Source organism: Hyperolius riggenbachi, chromosome 10, assembly GCF_040937935.1.
Source record: "Hyperolius riggenbachi isolate aHypRig1 chromosome 10, aHypRig1.pri, whole genome shotgun sequence".
In the NCBI taxonomy this organism is placed as follows: Eukaryota; Metazoa; Chordata; class Amphibia; order Anura; family Hyperoliidae; genus Hyperolius; species Hyperolius riggenbachi.
This window is the reverse complement of record NC_090655.1, coordinates 252,657,976-252,676,000: the sequence shown is the minus strand read 5'-3', so window position 1 is coordinate 252,676,000 and position 18,025 is coordinate 252,657,976. Positions and strand designations below refer to the sequence as shown.

Here is an 18,025-nt window from a genome sequence, read left to right as displayed (position 1 = left end):
TGTTACATCACTTCCTATTTTTGGCTTAATTACTTCCAGTCTGTGCGTTCCACCCGAGAGCAGTGAGGTCTCCATCTTGTGGTGAATAGGCTAACTGCAGCCTCTGTTTGTGAAATCACCTGCACTCATCTTCTGAACGCTTTGTGATTTGAAAAGCTCTTGCTAATGTAATGCTATGGGTTTGATCCCACTTGAGCGACGTGATTTTATAAAAATCCCCCATAGCATTGCATTAGCAAGAGCTTTTTCAAATCACTAGCGCTTAGAAAGCGCTCCTAGTGGGTTTCTGGCCTCAAACAGTTTTGACACCAAGAAGCAGTGGTTCTCCCTCTCCTATACAGTTCCCTGGTATATAGGGTGCCTCCTTTCTCACTTATACAGTTCCCTGGTGTCTCGTAGACCCCTCACTTACCTATACAATTCCCTAGTGTCTATTGGCCTCCCTCCCCTATACAGTGCTCTAGTATCTGGCTGCCCTCTCACTCATCTACACAATTCCCTGGTGTCTAGTACACCCCTCCCTACCCCACCACCTCCTCTACACAGCTCCCTGGTGCCCCCCTCCCATATATAGTTCCTTGCTGTCTAATTCCCCTGCCCTCCACCCATTTCTCACTGAACAGTTCCCTGCTGTCTAGTGGTACTTTACTGTGATCAGTGCAGGGAGCATGGCTTGGTAACGTATCTCTCCATTCCAGCATTGCTCTAATCAGCTGCAAACTTAGCTGGCTGTAATGACTGCCCAAGTGAAGCAGCATGATATGAGCCACATTACAGTCATCTTGTTATGCTGCATCTCTGCTGTAGGTACATGGGACAGTGCCTTCCAACCTGGGACAGTCCCGGTATAACCAGAACAGTTGGGAGGCATGAGCATAGTGTTGTGGGTGAGCAGTGTGTGCAGACGAACATCGGGGGGGGGGGGGGGGAGGTTTTCAATCAGCAGCTAGACGATATTGATTGGTGCTAGATCATTTATTAAAGTTAAGTATAGGCCCTGCCTATGAAGATGGAAGGTTATGGATCCGATAGAGCAGAGTTCCCCAACCCTGCCCTCAAGGCCCCCCAACAGTACATGTTTTGCAGAAAACCACACACAATCACAGGTGAGGGAATCAGTGTTTCACCAGAGCTAATTAACTACCGCTGTGGATTTCTACAAAATATGCACTGTTGGTGGGCCTTGAGGACAGGGTTGGGGAAGACTGTGGACATAGAGCCTTCCAAGTACTCTCTCTTTGCCCTCGACCTCCCCTGTCCCCTGTGATCAAAGCTTGAGTAAGTCTTCAGCCCTCCTCAGATAGAATCACAACTTAGTCTCTGCCATATCTCCATTATACTTTATTTGGCTCCCACTGCAACGTGACACCTTATACTGCTTGGCAGCATCTGCAGATTAGTTCCTACTGGTCCTTGGCAACTATTCCATGTCTGTCACCTGCTACTTGTCAGCAACCACCTCCTTCTGTCACCTGTCTTCTGCTACCTGCTTACCGCTAAAATCTACTGACCACTATCTACCTTCCACTGGAATCCACCGATCACTACCAGCCTATTACTAGAATCAACAGATCACTACCAGCCTGCCACTAGAATCAGTGGATCACTACCAGTAGCCTGCCACTAGACTCAACAGATCACTACAAGCCTGCTACTAGAATCAACAGATCACTACCAGCCTGCCACTAGAATCAACAGATCAGATCACTACCAGCCTGCCACTAGAATCAACTAATCACTACCAGCAACCTGCCACTAGAATCAACAGATCACTACCAGCCTGCCACTAGAATCAGTGGATCCCTACCAGCCTGCCACTTGAATCAATAGACCAATACCTGCAGAATGCCACTAGAATCAACAGATCACTACCAACCTGCCACTAGCATCAACAGATCACTACCAGCCTGCCACTAGAATCAACAGATCACCACCAGCCTGCCACTAGAATCAACAGATCACTACCAGCCTGCCACTAGAATCAACAAATCACTACCAGCAGCCTGCCACTAGAATCAACAGATCACTACCAGCCTGCCACTAGAATCAACCGATCACCACCAGCCTGCCACTAGAATCAACAGATCACTACCAGCATGCCACTAGAATCAACAAATCACTACCAGCCTGCCACTAGAATCAACAGATCACTACCAGCCTGCCACTAGAATCAACAAATCACTACCAGCAGCCTGCCACTAGAATCAACAAATCACTACCAGCAGCCTGCCACTAGAATCAACAGATCACTACCAGCCTGCCACTAGAATCAACAGATCACTACCAGCCTGCCACTAGAATCAACAAATCACTACCAGTCTGCCACTAGAATCAACAAATCACTACCAGCCTGCCACTAGAATCAACAAATCACTACCAGCCTGCCACTAGAATAAACAGATCACTACCAGCCTGCCACTAGAATCAACAAATCACTACCAGCAGCCTGCCACTAGAATCAACAGATCACTACCAGCAGCCTGCCACTAGAATCAACAGATCACTACCAGCCTGCCACTAGAACCAACAGATCACTACCAGCCTGCCACTAGAATCAACAGATCACTACCAGCCTGCCACTAGAATCAACAAATCACTACCAGCAGCCTGCCACTAGAATCAACAGATCACTACCAGCCTGCAACTAGAATCAACAAATCACTACCAGCCTGCCACTAGAATCAACAAATCACTACCAGCCTGCCACTAGAATCAACAAATCACTACCAGCCTGCCACTAGAATCAACAGATCACTACCAGCCTGCCACTAGAATCAACAAATCACTACCAGCAGCCTGCCACTAGAATCAACAGATCACTACCAGCAGCCTGCCACTAGAATCAACAGATCACTACCAGCCTGCCACTAGAATCAACAGATCACTACCAGCCTGCCACTAGAATCAACAGATCACTACCAGCCTGCCACTAGAATCAACAAATCACTACCAGCAGCCTGCCACTAGAATCAACAGATCACTACCAGCCTGCAACTAGAATCAACAAATCACTACCAGCCTGCCACTAGAATCAACAGATCACTACCAGCCTGCCACTAGAATCAACAAATCACTACCAGCAGCCTGCCACTAGAATCAACAGATCACTACCAGCCTGCCACTAGAATCAACAGATCACTACCAGCCTGCCACTAGAATCAACTAATCACTACCAGCCTGCCACTAGAATCAACAAATCACTACCAGCAGCCTGCCACTAGAATCAACAGATCACTACCAGCCTGCCACTAGAATCAACAAATCACTACCAGCAGCCTGCCACTAGAATCAACAAATCACTACCAGCAGCCTGCCACTAGAATCAACAGATCACTACCAACCTGCCACTAGAATCAACAGATCACTACCAGCCTGCCACTAGAATCAACAAATCACTACCAGCAGCCTGCCACTAGAATCAACAGATCCCTACCAGCCTGCCACTACAATCAACAGATCACTACCAGCCTGCCACTAGCATCAACAGATCACTACCAGACTGCCACTACAATCAACAGATCACTACCAGCCTGCCGCTAGAATCAGAAGATCACTACCAGCCTGCCACTAGAATCAACAAATCACTACCAGCCTGCCACTAGAATCAACAGATCACTACCAGCCTGCCACTAGAATCAACTAATCACTACCAGCAGCCTGCCACCAGAATCAACAGATCACTACCAGCCTGCCACTAGAATCAACAAATCACTACCAGCCTGCCACTAGAATCAACAAATCACTACCAGCAGCCTGCCACTAGAATCAACAAACCACTACCAGAAGCCTGCCACTAGAATCAACAGATCACTACCAGCCTGCCACTAGAATCAACAGATCACTACCAGCCTGCCACTAGAATCAACAAATCACTACCAGCAGCCTGCCACTAGAATCAACAGATCCCCACCAGCCTGCCACTACAATCAACAGATCACTACCAGCCTGCCACTAGCATCAACAGATCACTACCAGACTGCCACTACAATCAACAGATCACTACCAGTCTACCATTAGAATCAACTAATCACTACTAGCCTGCCACTAGAATCAGCAGATCACTACCAGCCTGCCACTAGAATCAACAAATCACTACCAGCCTGCCACTAGAATCAACAAATCACTACCAGCCTGCCACTAGAATCAACAGATCACTACCAGCCTGCCACTAGAATCAACAAATCACTACTAGCCTGCCACTAGAATCAATAGACCAATACCAGCAACCTGCCACTAGAATCAACTGATCACTACCAGCCTGCCACTAGAATCAGTGGATCACTACCAGCCTGCCACTAGAATCATCAGATCACTACCAGTAGCCTGCCACTAGAATCAACAGATCACTATCAGCAGCCTGCCACTAGAATCAACAGGATATATGGAGACAAAGTGGGAGAAAGCGCACTCGTGTGTGAATTATGAAAAGTGGCCAGCCAACCGTAGAATGATCTCACCTCAGTGTAGTGCTGGTTAGCCCATATGGGTGTACCAGCTGACAGGCTTTGTCCCTTCATTCCTCTCCTCTCGCAGCTGTGGATAGCACCACCCGCCTTGCAGTCACCAGTATTCTGCACTATGCAGGTGCTCAGTGGCCATGGCGGGTGCCAATTGTATGAGTATATTCCCTTTTGTAGAGGGATCGGTGTACAAGCTGTCTTCCACTTTCCAGCACAAGCGTTACCTGCACTCTGCGGGTGCTTTAGTTTTTCGGGCGCTTACCCCGAAAATGCAATAAAAATCACACATAGCGTTTAATACTGTTTATAACCAGGGTTCCAACTGCCCGTATTTGGATGGGAAGTCCATAAAAAACACATAAAAATTGAGCTGTCCATATATTTAACAGCAGCATAGCTCCCAACCAGGGCTGTGGCGTCAGTACAAAAATCCGACTCCATCTCAGACTCTGACTCCTCAGTTTATGAAACCACCTACTCCAGGTACCCAAAATGGCACCAACTCCGACTCCTTAGTCTAATATTTACCAGGGCTGTGTATTTGGTACAAAAATCATCTGACTCTGACCGACACCTCAGTTTATGACACCACCGACTCCAACTTCGACTCCAGGTACCCAAAATTGCTCCGACTCCTCTACTCTGACTCCACAGTCTTGCTCCCAACTGTGCCTTTTTCAGAGCGACAGTCCCTCTTTGGGAATTTTTCTACTGAAAAAAAAAATGTGTAACTGACTCTAAACTTTATCACCAACATTTAAATTGATTTATTTCTTATTTTCAACTGTTATTATGAAATAAAACTTCTGTTTATAGGAGGGACTAGTGTGGTTTGAATGATAAAACTGCATTTTTTGCCTCGCTCTGAGTTCTTTGTGATATGCATGATGAGGGGTGTGGTGGGGGCGTGGTTAGAGGTGTGGCAGGGCATGCCTTAAGGTGTCCCTTTTTCTTATCTCACAATGTTGAGAGGTATGCAGCAGTGTCCGTATAAATCTGACATGTCCCTCAGCTGCAGCTGTAAGTCTCAGGACCTCCCTCCTGCATCGTTTGTGTAGTGGTTTATTGAAAATTCATTGATTTTTTGCACTGTGGCCAAATAATCATCAGTTATGTCTTATTGAATTAATCATGTTACATGAATTTCCATCACAATACTGGTTGTCTTCTTCCCCCCGCTTCACAATAATTGATTTGTCTTCATGTGTTTATTGGATACTAGTAGAAAGGCCTGCGCTAGGCCTCGTCCTTGATCCCCCCACAATGCAGGAACTGCCACGACCCACGCATTTGCGCCTTGTGCACGCCCGTGACCCACGTGTGCTGACATGTCTGCACGTGCCCGTGCCCCCTCCACTGTCCAAAGTCCGTGCATGAAGGACACAGGAAGATGCAGGACAGGGCTATTATTATTATATAGGATGCCCACTAATAAATGTGATATATTGAGACACAAGTACAAAAAAATGAGGTTGATATGAACTTGCCTCCTCTCAGGGAAAACACCCAAGAATGAGATGCAATGCACAATGGAGCTCTCTTTTTGATTTTCTTAGTTCGGATTTGGCAACAAATTCCTCTGCTGTGTTAAGGCCCTTTATCATTGTCCAACAGCCCGGGTTAAGACGGGGGGTTATATCTCTAACTCCTTTATGTTGGAAAGATGGAACAAGGCAATGCTGCCCTCTGTCCCCCTCTTTATTCACTCTGGCAATAGAACCCTTAACAATCTTAATACAAGACAAAGCTCTAATTAAGCGAGCGGATGAGATCCAGGAAAACAAATCCCTGTATGCCCATGACCTGCTTCTGTACCTAGAGGACGCAGGCCCCTCTCTTTTAGTGTCCTTCAAGGTTATTACTTGGTTTTCCGGATTGAAAATTAACTGGACAAAATATTTGATTCTCCCTCTGGACTCAGTGTAACCCGCCCCCCCCTTATCGGCCAACACTCAGCTTACCTGGGTTGATCGAATCAGGTACTTTGGGATCCACCTCCCCACGAACCTCCAGGATTTCCTTAGACTTAATCTAGATCGTGCAGTGGGCAGTTTGAGGAACAAACGCAAGGCATGGCGGACCTTACCACTATCACTTTTCGGCAAGTCTAATGCTGTAAAAATGAATTTGTTACCTAAATTTACATACAGTATCTGTTTCAAAACGCCTCAGTCCCCATCAAAACCTTTTGGGAAATTGATGCTTGTATCTCGAGCTGCCTCAGGAATTCTAAGAATCCCAGGATTGCACTTCAGACCCATCTACTATTACTATTATTTATTGGATTTATATAGCGCCAACATACTATGCAGTGCTGTACAATACATAAGATTACAGACAGGGGTGATTGACAACATAATACATGTAATAAGCAATACAGGTAATAAGCAATAATGTACACAACACAATGCAGGTAGTAATACAATGCCAGATCATACACTGGAGTGGAAATTCCAGTAGTACACAATCTCATTACTCTGGGTAGAGCAGGCTTTCTCAACCAGGGTTTCCTGGAACCCCAGGGTTCTTTGAGTACTCTGCAGGAGCTCCTTGCCATTTTTCCATATCATGGGTGCTAGGGGGAAAGTATGATAGAGAGCATACTACAAATGGGGTTACTATAAAAAGACACACTATATTGGTGGTCAGAATAATAATTAACACATTAATAAAAGGCACTAGAATAAAGAGACATTATAAGGAAGGGCACTGTAATAGCGCATACATGACCACACCAGCTATTAAAGACCATGCCACCTGCAAAATAAATTCAGGGGTTGCTTAAGATCCAAAAATACTTGCCCAGGATCCTTGTGATCCAAAAAGCATTTGAAGGGTTCCTACAGGGTAAAAAGGTTGAGAAAGGCTGGGGTAGAGTGTACAATCAAGAATGATACAAGAAGAGAGGGCCCTGCCAAAGGCTTACAATCTAGGGCAGTGATAGCTAACCTTGGCACTCCTGCTGTGGTGGAACTACAAGTCCCATGAGGCATTGCAATACTCTGAAAGCTCTAAGCATAACTCTGGGAGGCAGAGGCATGATGGGATTTGTAGTTTTGTCACAGCTGGAGTGCCTAGGTTAGCCATCACTGATCTAGAGAGAGGCGCTACCTAAACATGCAGGGGGAATCACCCTTCCTATCTTAAAATATTACTATTGGGCAGTGGTTCTTATCACTGCGTGGTGGTGGTTCGCCCGTTCTCAGGAGAACACTTCCACTGCCCTGGAGTCCTTTATGGCATTGGCCAGCTTCTTATTTATTGGAACCACTTGTTCTCCTAATCTTACCCTCCCCATGAAAACATTAATTACAACCTGGGAGGTGGTTACTCGCTTGCAGGGGTCCCAGGGGCAGGTCCCACCCCTTTCTTCCCCTCTGGAATAGTACTCCAATACCTCATTTCCTCTCGATAACTGACCCATCAAATTGGGCAAACAGGTATCTTTACCCTTCTTGATATAGTTGCTGACGGCCAACTGCTTACCTTTGACCAACTTCAAGAGAGTCTGAAGCCTCAAAAAATACCTCTTTTTACTAGGCAGTCCTGTTCAGCAATAAGGCCATAGTTGAAATGCAGCATTCCCGCAGCTGAACGATCAATTGATACCCCAGAAATCCTGGGGCAAAATCCTATGACTTTCCAGGTCGTGGATTTTGCTGCCCGGGGGAGGTAGAGCTTTGCGCTGTAGCTCTGCCTCCAGTCGCGTCAATCTCCGCCCCTCTCAGTGAAAGAAGACTGAGAAGGGCCAGAGAAGGAGTGGAGGAAGAGATACTGCACAAAGCTCCGCCTCTACCCGGAAGGAGCCCCTGGAGCCCCAGGGATTTTGGGGGTATTAACTGATCTGTTCTGCCACGGGAATGCAGCATTTCAGCTATGGCCTTATTGCTGAACAGGACTGCTTAGTAAAAAGAGGTATTTTTTTAGGCTTCAGACTGTTTAAGTCCAGATACCAGTTATCCAATACATATCTTTTTTAGGTATTTACAGGTCAGGCACGCCTTCTGCTCTTAATAGCTATCTACTGGGAATACAGCCCACATGCTCTCAACTCCGGTGGAGACTGCTCTGGCTACTGAGCTTCTCCCTAAGACCCTCTCCGCTTTATACGAAATCCTTCTACCCCCTTCATTACCTAAAATGGAGAAAGTATACCAGAGGTGGATCTCAGACATCCCTGACTTGGAGAGGGAGGAGTGGGATAAGATCCCTACAGAATGTTACTAGGCCCCTGATAGCAACTAGGGATAAAACGATTTCTTTGAAGCTTACCCATAGGCTCTATCTTACTCCTGTGAAACTTCATAAGTTGTCTGGGACTGTGCTTTGATCCAAAAAGGCCGTAGTCCTATGGTGCAATCAGGCTGCCATGCCTTTAGTTTCAGATTGATTGAAACTGATCCGTACAGAACTGCCTATTATTAAAGGGGTTTATGACAATTGCAATGCCCCTAAGAAATTTCTTAAAGAGAACCTGAACTGAAAATAAAAAGTCAAAATAACAATACACAGGTCATACTTACCTCCTGTGTAGTCAACTATTCAATCTCTTTCTCCTCTCCTGCGTCCCATTTGTCCACTGTGATCAATGGAATTCTCCCTCCTCCATTTTAAAAATGGCCATTACCCCATAACAGCTTCTTGGTCAGCACACTGTTAAACTGTAATATCACCCACTTGAGGCATAGGGAAACATGGACATTACCTTGCACATTCAGTTGTAACTGACAGCTGCTGATATATAACTGACAGCAACTGGTATATTTCAGTTCTGACAAAATCTTGTCAGAACTGGAAGGGATCGATGTAAGAAGAAAATGGTGAGCCTCTGAGAGGAACTGACAGTGAGGTAAGTTTGTAATATTCATTTGCAGCTACGTCATGTGTTTATTTTAAATAATTTTCCTTGCTTCAGGTTCCTTTTAAAGTGTAGTCGGGGCCAGTGGGCTGGAGGCTAATGGTACTGACTTAAGGTGGCCATACACTTATAGATTTGCAGCAGATACTGTCACAGTGCCCCTGGTGGCCGGACCGCAAATTGCCTTCCAATCGGTTTCAGCACACAGACCATGAAAGCTGTGGTTGCGATCGGTGCGCGGAAACCGCTGAAACTCGGGCAGCAGACCGACTAGAAGGGAGCCTGTGAGTTACGGTAATTACAAATTACACACTATTTCAGTGTATAACTGCCACCACCTCTGTTACCATGAGACAGAGGAACTCACTGACTGGCTGAGCCTAGACCTACAAATAAAACGGTTAAACACACTCTATTCTGTTTAGCTAGCGACAATAGTAGCGTCTCCCCAGAGACTCGAGTTCAGTTTCTGTGTATGGCTGAATAATAGGGTAGCGGAATAAACAAACTGACGTTAGCGTCGGTTTATTGAAAAGCAATATAAATAATTAATATATACAGACAATCATTAAAATCAACAATTATTGAGACATTAGTAGCGCAGTATGAAAAGAAAAGGATAAAATACTTAGGTTCGTGGAAAGATGTCCTTTTGTGGGAAAACTTGTAAAGTTCAGTTTAGTTCAGGCAGGAGCACAGTTCAGACAAGATGGCCGCCACTGTGCCTCAGAGTGGCAGCAGGCTCCCAGAAAGATGGAATATGGAGGAAAAAAGTCCGCCTGCTGGCAATGTGCTTTTGATGAAGCGAGTTCGGGGGTGTGGCAATGCCTGCCCCCTCTGAATTGCCAACCAATGACAGGTCATTCTCTCCGAGAGAGATTTGAAGTTTAAACTTATGAAAAATGCTGTAACTCATGGATGATACAGGTCATATTTAGGTGGATAGCAGATTCATACTTGTCGGAAAATACAGATTAAAATGATATCAGACGTGACTAGGGCAGCGGGTCAGGTTCCTGAGAAAATTCATACCGCAATAACTGGACGAGATATTGCCATGAATTTTATATCAGCACATTGGGCAGACTTTAACAAATAAGACTATATGAATTTCATAGCTGTGCGATACACGGTCCCCATGTAATAGACAAGAAATCATAGAACACATTAATTCAAATCTGCCCCTGTCGGTGCCGCCCTGGCTGGCTTTCTCATGGCCACCTGGGAAACCAGCTTCCTGGCTCTTTTCATGCAGCCATTTGGCTGTTGGGGAAATGAGCTGGTCTCTGTAGGGGATCCGGCCACATGCGACATTCCTGAGGGGTGAGGGGAATGCTTTCCTCACAGGAGGATAGATCTCTGGTTTTAAAAAGAACACAAAAAAGTAATTTTCTGATCGCTTGCACGACTGCACCAATCCAACCAGGAAGCGGTCAGGAACTCGGCTGCAAATCCTCCAGATTCGCCTGCATCTCTCACGGCTGTCCCGTGACAGATACGACCATCAGATATATTTCTGGCAGATGCCTGTCAAGTTGAATCTATCTGATGTGTGCCACACCCTAGGAACAGATTTCCTATAGATGTAAGAATGACATCTATTGGAAATCGATCTAAATGCATTATTGGACCATTAGATCCAATGCAACGCTATGGGCCACCAATCTGCTGCCAGCAGAAGATCGACCTAGATTTTCCATCCTATCAGATACTGTAGTTAAAATCGATCGAAATCAATCGAAATCTGTTGCAAATCGATCGAATGGGGAATTTGATAGAGTCTATTTCTGATCGATCGATTCTATAGATTCGATGGCTGAAATCGACCAGTGTACGGGCCTCTTTAGACTAGATCCTTAATTGGACCATTGTTCAGTATTATAGTAGCAGTAGAATATTGTACCATGTTAGCCATCAGTAAAAGCAAGAAGTTTTGAATCAGGATCATACAATTTATTGGCTAACTTAAAAATATATAAATAAAGGTGGCCATACACTGATAGATTTGCAGCAGATTCGAACAACAGATAGATTTCTGTCAGGTTAAATCTGACAGGAATCTCTCTAATGTGTGCCACATACTAGGAACAGATTTACAAAAGATTTCAGAATGAAATCTATTGGAAACCGATCTAAATGTATTATTGCACCATTACATCCAATGCAACTCTATGGGCCATTGATCTGCTGCCAGCAGCAGATCGACCTAGATTTTCCATCCTGTCAGATAGATCGAATCGATCGAAATCGGCAGCAAATCTATCGATTGGCCGATCAATCGGACATTGGTTTTGGATCGATGGCTGAAATCGACCAGTGTATGTGCCCCTTAAGAGTAAGCTTTTGAGGCTTTTGAGGCTTCGTCAGACTGGAATTTAGGATGCCTGTGTGCCAAGCAGAGTTTCAGTTGTGTGAGCAGTGAATAAACAGAATCTTATCTGTATGTAATATATCCCCTAACATCCTCTCAATACCCTGTTTGGATGTTCTGGATGACGTGTATTTATGTTTTCTAAAAAATCCATGTATCCCCTTTGATGCTGCATGTATATAGCTGTCTTGCAAGCAGACAAGAGTAATATATACCTAAGTGGTATCATCTTGATTCCAAATTTCTTGGTTCAGTATAAGATTCTGGTACCTGTCCATTACATGCTGATAGCTCTGGGGGCTTGTCTCTGCTGTGCAACACAATTGATGATCTTTGCTATTGCAGGTTGTTTGAGTGTTTCTCTTTTTTTTTCCTTTCTGCTGAATGTTTCGGCAGTGTTGTAAAATTGAAAACTTTTATTAAATTTGTCTTTAAAAAAAACAACAACAAAAAAAAAACATATGTTTATCTGAAATCTGGAAGGAAGTTCCAAATATAGCTGGGAACATTCGCAGCTACGCAGTGTGTCCTGTCGATCACATGCTCATGGAAGCCAATAGAAAGCTTCTACTGTGATTGACATGCACAATCCACCCACGGCACACTCACAGGGTGAGGCAGTGTTGCCAACTCGTCCCTTTAATTACTGACATATATAAGTTATACAGGTTCTGCGGCTATTTGCACATAATCAGTGCCTTAACTGCATTTACCTAGCCACAAAACCTGTATAATTTATATGTGTCAGTAATTAAAGGGATGAGTTGGCAACACTGGGGTGAGGTGACGGTGTAACCATTGGTAGAGTGGAGGTCTTTCTGTATATAACAGAAAATAGGCTTTTCCTGGGTACTTGCTTGCTTTCTATCATCTTCTTTGCTTCATGTATCCAAACTTAATGTTCTAAGGCTGAACCTAGGTCAGTTAATAGCACTGACTTACTGTATGATTGCAATGTAACGCCAAGATGAACTGCAATGATGTTCATGTTCTTGCTTTGCTGAAGCAACAAAGATTACTGACAATATTTCTGATTGAGGCCAATACATTTCCTTAACATCTTGAACATTTATGGTCTACATCAATATCTGCTACAGTTGTGAGAATGTCAAGCTGCTACGTTTTGTCATAGACTGCTGGTGCCGAACAGTGGTTACCGCGGGCAACCACTATCACTGATTCTTTCAGTTACTGATATGTTATATTATGAATTAGGAGTTGTATTCAGTCTACTATTTATTCATTATTTATGAACTTTTTAGGCAAATTTGATTATGTATTATTTATATATACTCTTTTTTGTTTTGTTTTTTATGTAATAACTTATGTGCAGAGCAATGTATGTTTACATTGATGACATTTAGGCACAACTATTGTCTGAGGGAGTGGGCAAGAGCCCGCGAAATGTGTTAATAAAATCTCTTGTAATAACCTTGTGTCGTCCTTAGAGGAAAGGCACCTCTTCCTTGTCATCTTTTACATGTTTTCAATGCATTTTATTTCACCCTGGACACCTCTCATCCCCTTTGTGCTCCACACCCTCCTTTTGGAGGAAACATTGTCCCCAATCTCCTAAATGCAGCTGGTACCCAGTAGTCATTTAGTTTAGTGAGCGACATCACCAAGAATATCCAAGATGACCTGAGAGGAAATCTCCACCTGATCACTTGGTTGGCTGCCCTAGTCGGAGCCCTTCTATGTGAGCACCGCTCCTGCTCTACTACCTTCCGTGTAGTGAAGCACTGCACCATTTGGGCTCCTACTGTCTCTGTGTTTATGAAGGTGCAGTGTCATGTTACCCTACCCTGCTTCATTCAGATAAAAGGGTTTATACTTTAATTTAGGCCCGGTTCACATTACAAAAATGAGACAAACGGACCCGGTAAGCAGATCCGGTCTCAACTTCACTGGATCCGGATGGCTCTGTGCACAATGGCAAATGGATCGTGAAAACAGATCTGATCACCGATCAATCGGACCAGTTTTCACTCTGTTTGCCATTAAATACATAATTAAAGTCTATTGAAGCTGGCGGTAGAGGCTTCCTCTTCTTCCACTGTGACTACACAGCGACGGAGAAGACGGAAGCCTCTACCGCCAGCTTCAGTAGACCTTAGGTATGTATTTTAACCCTCGCTCACCCACCCGTTCGGTTGCTGCACCCTCCCTCTGCTCAGGTTCATGTCCCCACATCCCCCCACTCCCCATGGATGCCCTTTGAATGGTCCATTTCTTCACTAGTGTGTGGAAACTTTCTGTTCCCCATTGCCCCGAATGCAACAGCATTTTTTTTCTTCTCCGTTCCGCTGGTCAGAATGGTCCGGAAAATTAGGGTTGCAGCATTTTTTCAGTCCGTGGAGTGGAACGTACACAACAGATCCATACAAACAGATGGATATGAACAGTCCCACAGATTAACATTGGAACCTTTCGCGTCTATTCTGTTTTCACAGTTTACGTTCCGCTTCAGGTCCGCAGAAAACCGCTAATGTGAACTGGGCCTTATTCTTCAGGAGAGCCGTGGCTGCATGCAACTGCAGATCCTGCCTCATTCGCATAGAAGTATCCACAAGCAAACTCAAACTATATTTATTCATGTTTATCTCCTCATGGCATTTCCATTCAGGAACTTAATACATTAACAAATCAATGTGCTGAGTAGCGAGAAAAATTGCTCGAGATTCTGTGAAAAAATGTTGCCATGTGCACTATTTAAAGAGGAACTTCAGCCTAAACAAACATACTGTCATTAAGTTACATTAGTTATTTTAATTAAAATAAATAGGTAATATAATCTCTTACCCACCCTGTTTTAAAATAACAGGCAAATGTTTGTGATTTCATGGGGACAGCCATCTTTTTGGTTAAAAGGAGGTGACAGGGAACATGAGACACATTTCCAACTGTCCTGATCACCCCTCTCAGCTGCGCGCACTAGGTAACGAGAACAACAACAAAATCAGAAATACCATCATGCTTTGCACAGCATCAGGGGAAAAATGCCTGGGCAGTTTTCTTTGATGGGGCGGAGCTTAGCTTCTGTGCAGCTAAAAATGAGGCTTGAATAAGAAAAACAAAGTTCTGATGCTGTGAAACTGTTAAAGAAACACCAGGCCTTTTCAGTGCTGCTGGGTAGATTTTTAGTCTGGAGGTTCACTTTTAGAAATAAAAGAAAAGTTGGCAAAGCCAACAATGGCCAAGACATTTCCCACACTCAGTACATAAAAAGAGCTTCTAACACACAGGTGTGGAACTCCAGGCCTGGAGGGCCGGATCCATGCCAGTGTTCAGGATGGACTGAGAAAGAGAGGAATGTGTTCTACCTGATGGACCACACCTTTCCTGATTCAGACTCATCAATTACATTTGAGCTGTGTCAAAAATTTGTGAGGATCTTGGCCCTCCAAGGATCGGTTTGACATCCCTGTCCTAACAGGTGTGAGTACTCTCATGTGTGGCAAGACTTGACTTATTTCCAAAACATTTCCCACATTCAGTACATGAAAAGGGCTTCTCGCCAGTGTGTGATCTCTCATGTGTAACAAGCTTTCCTTTCTCTCCAAAACATTTCCCACATTCAGTACATGAATAGGGCTTCTCACCAGTGTGAGATCTCTCATGTATGATAAGGTTTGATCTATACCCAAAACATTTCCCACACTCAGCACATGTATATGGCTTCTCACCAGTGTGAGATCTCTTATGTGTGACAAGCTTTGCTTTCTCTCCAAAACATTTCCCACACTCAGCACATGAAAAGGGCTTCTCACCAGTGTGAGATCTCTCATGTACAACAAGGTTTGACCTATACCCAAAACATTTCCCACACTCAGCACATGAATAGGGCTGCTCACCGGTGTGACATCTCTCATGTCTGACAAGATATGATTTACGGCTAAAACATTTCCCACACTCAGCACAAGAATAGGGCTTCTCACCAGTGTGAGATCTCTCGTGTGCAACCATGTTTCCTTTCTGCCCAAAACATTTCCCACACACAGCACATGCATAGGGCTTTTCAACCATGTGAGATTTCTCATGTGTGAGGCTTCCTTTCTGCCCAAAACATTTCCCACACTCAGTGCATGAATAGAGCTTCTCACCAGTGTGAGATTTCTCATGTGTGACAAGGTTTCCTTTCTGCCCAAAACATTTCCCACACTCAGCACAGGAATAGGGCTTCTCACCAGTATGAGATCTCTTATGTCTGTTAAGATGTTCTTTATCTACAAAACATTTGCCACACTCAGCACATGAATAAGGTTTTTCACCAGTGTGAGATCTCTCATGTACGACAAGAGCAGCTTTCCAAACAAAGCATTTCCCACACTCAACACATGAATAGGGCTTCTCGCCAGTGTGAGCTCTCTCATGTGCAACTAGATATGATTTATATCCAAAACATTTCCCACACTCAGCACATGAATATGGTTTCTCACCAGAGTGAGATCTCATATGTGTGATGAGGTTTGATTTCCGCATAAAACATTTCCCACACTCAGTACATGCATGGGGCTTCTCTACAGTGTGAGATCTCTTATGTGAAACAAACTCTTGTCCAATGCCATCATCATCCGTTGTACAGTCTGTGGATACAGAGAGATGAGTCTCTGAGAGGTTCCTGATGCCGGGACTCCGCCCTGCAAATAGAGAAACATCATCACTTCCTGTTAGAGAATTCTGAGGGGAGGAACAATTATCATTAGGGATGGTCAGTGAGCTGCTGATAATTCTAAAATGATGCAGATTGGAAATGGGCCAGATGCAGCATCTGTGTAACTACATATAATTAGAATATCATATTCACCATCTCAGAGTTATTGGCATGTCACTGACCATCGCTAGTTATCAGCCTGACAGAGAACTGCAGAAGGTTGTGCTCATTACAGGCGGCCAATCACATGACAATAACTTTGCTTTGCATGCAAAATTTCTGTATCTTAAAAATTGGACAATGAAATGAATTACCTGGGAAATGTGATTAGCTGCATTAAATTTGCATTACATTTGCATACAATTACAGAGTTTCTTGCATCTCATTGACCTCCCTACAAATAAAGCATTGGCCTCACATTGACAAGCAGTAGATTGTACAGATTGATGAGACAATGGAAGCAATGTGTTACTCTTGTGACAACTGACCTATATGCACTTCCCCAGTGTGTATATGGAAACAGTATTTTTACAGGCTAAGGGTTTTTAGCAGTCGGAATAGAAGTTATGTTTTACATCTTTTGCAAAGGTACAGATTTGTGTGAACTATATGTACCTATAGCAAGAAATCTGTGTTATGTTTGTAGAGCAAAGTGGTGTCACTTACACATTCTTATTACCATTGTATCCTCTTGTCACCCATATGCCCCTTGTAATGTACATTTTTATCTGTCTTGTTCTCAATTGTGCAAATAAAGTTATTGCAAAATTACACAACACTAAATTATAGGAGCTGCGAGGTAGAGGAATTATCCAGTTATGTCATGAAGATCCAAAACCACTAATATTACTGCAGCTGGATGGACACACACACGGACACACACACGGACACACACACACACACACACACGGACACACACACATACACGGACACACACACACACACACACCTGATCAATTAAATAACACTTATACAACACAGTAACTCCAAGTCAATCACACTTCTGTAAAACCAAACTGTCCACTTAGGTAGCAACGCTGATTGACAATCAATCAATTTCACATGCTGTTGTGGAAATGGAATAGACAACAGGTGGAAATTATAGGCAATTAGCTCCGACATCCCCAATACATCAGTGGTTCTGCAGGGGGTGACCACAGACCACTTCTCAGTTCCTATGCTTTCTGGCTGATGTTTTGGTCACTTTTGATTGCTGGCAGTGCTTTCACTCTAGTGGTAGCATGAGATGGAGTCTACAACCCACACAAGTGGCTCAGGTAGTGCAGCTCATCCAGGATGGCACATCAATGCAAGATGTGGCAAGAAGGTTTGCTGTGTCTGTCAGCATTGTGTCCAGAGCATGGAGGTGCTACCAGGAGACAGGCCAGTACATCAGGAGATGTGGAGGAGGCTGTAGGAGGGCAACAACCCAGCAGCAGGACCGCTACCTGCTACTGGAACATTCTGCTGCCAGCAACATCCTCCAGCATGACTGGTTTAGCAGTGGGTCAGTAACGGTGTGGAGTGGCATTTCATTGGGGGGACCGCACAGCTGCTTGCCAGAGGTAGCCTGACTGCCATTAGGTCCAAAGATGAGATCCTCAGACCCCTTGTAAGACCATATGCTGATGCGGTGGGCCCTGAGTTCCTCCTAATGTAAGACAATGCTAGATCTTATGTGG

The 18,025-nt window shown here is 44.3% G+C and overlaps 1 protein-coding gene across 1 annotated transcript in view; it reads right to left on the bottom strand.

Moving 5' to 3' along the window:
• Positions 1-14,103: 14,103 nt before the first annotated feature.
• The window catches only part of LOC137537100 (zinc finger protein 721-like), a 57,342-nt gene continuing 53,420 nt past the window's right edge, over positions 14,104-18,025 (bottom strand). The window contains exon 10 of the mRNA XM_068259239.1: positions 14,104-16,329. Coding sequence (XP_068115340.1) covers positions 15,119-16,329 — 1,211 coding nt within the window. The 3' untranslated portion in view covers positions 14,104-15,118. The remainder of the gene's footprint in view (positions 16,330-18,025) is intronic.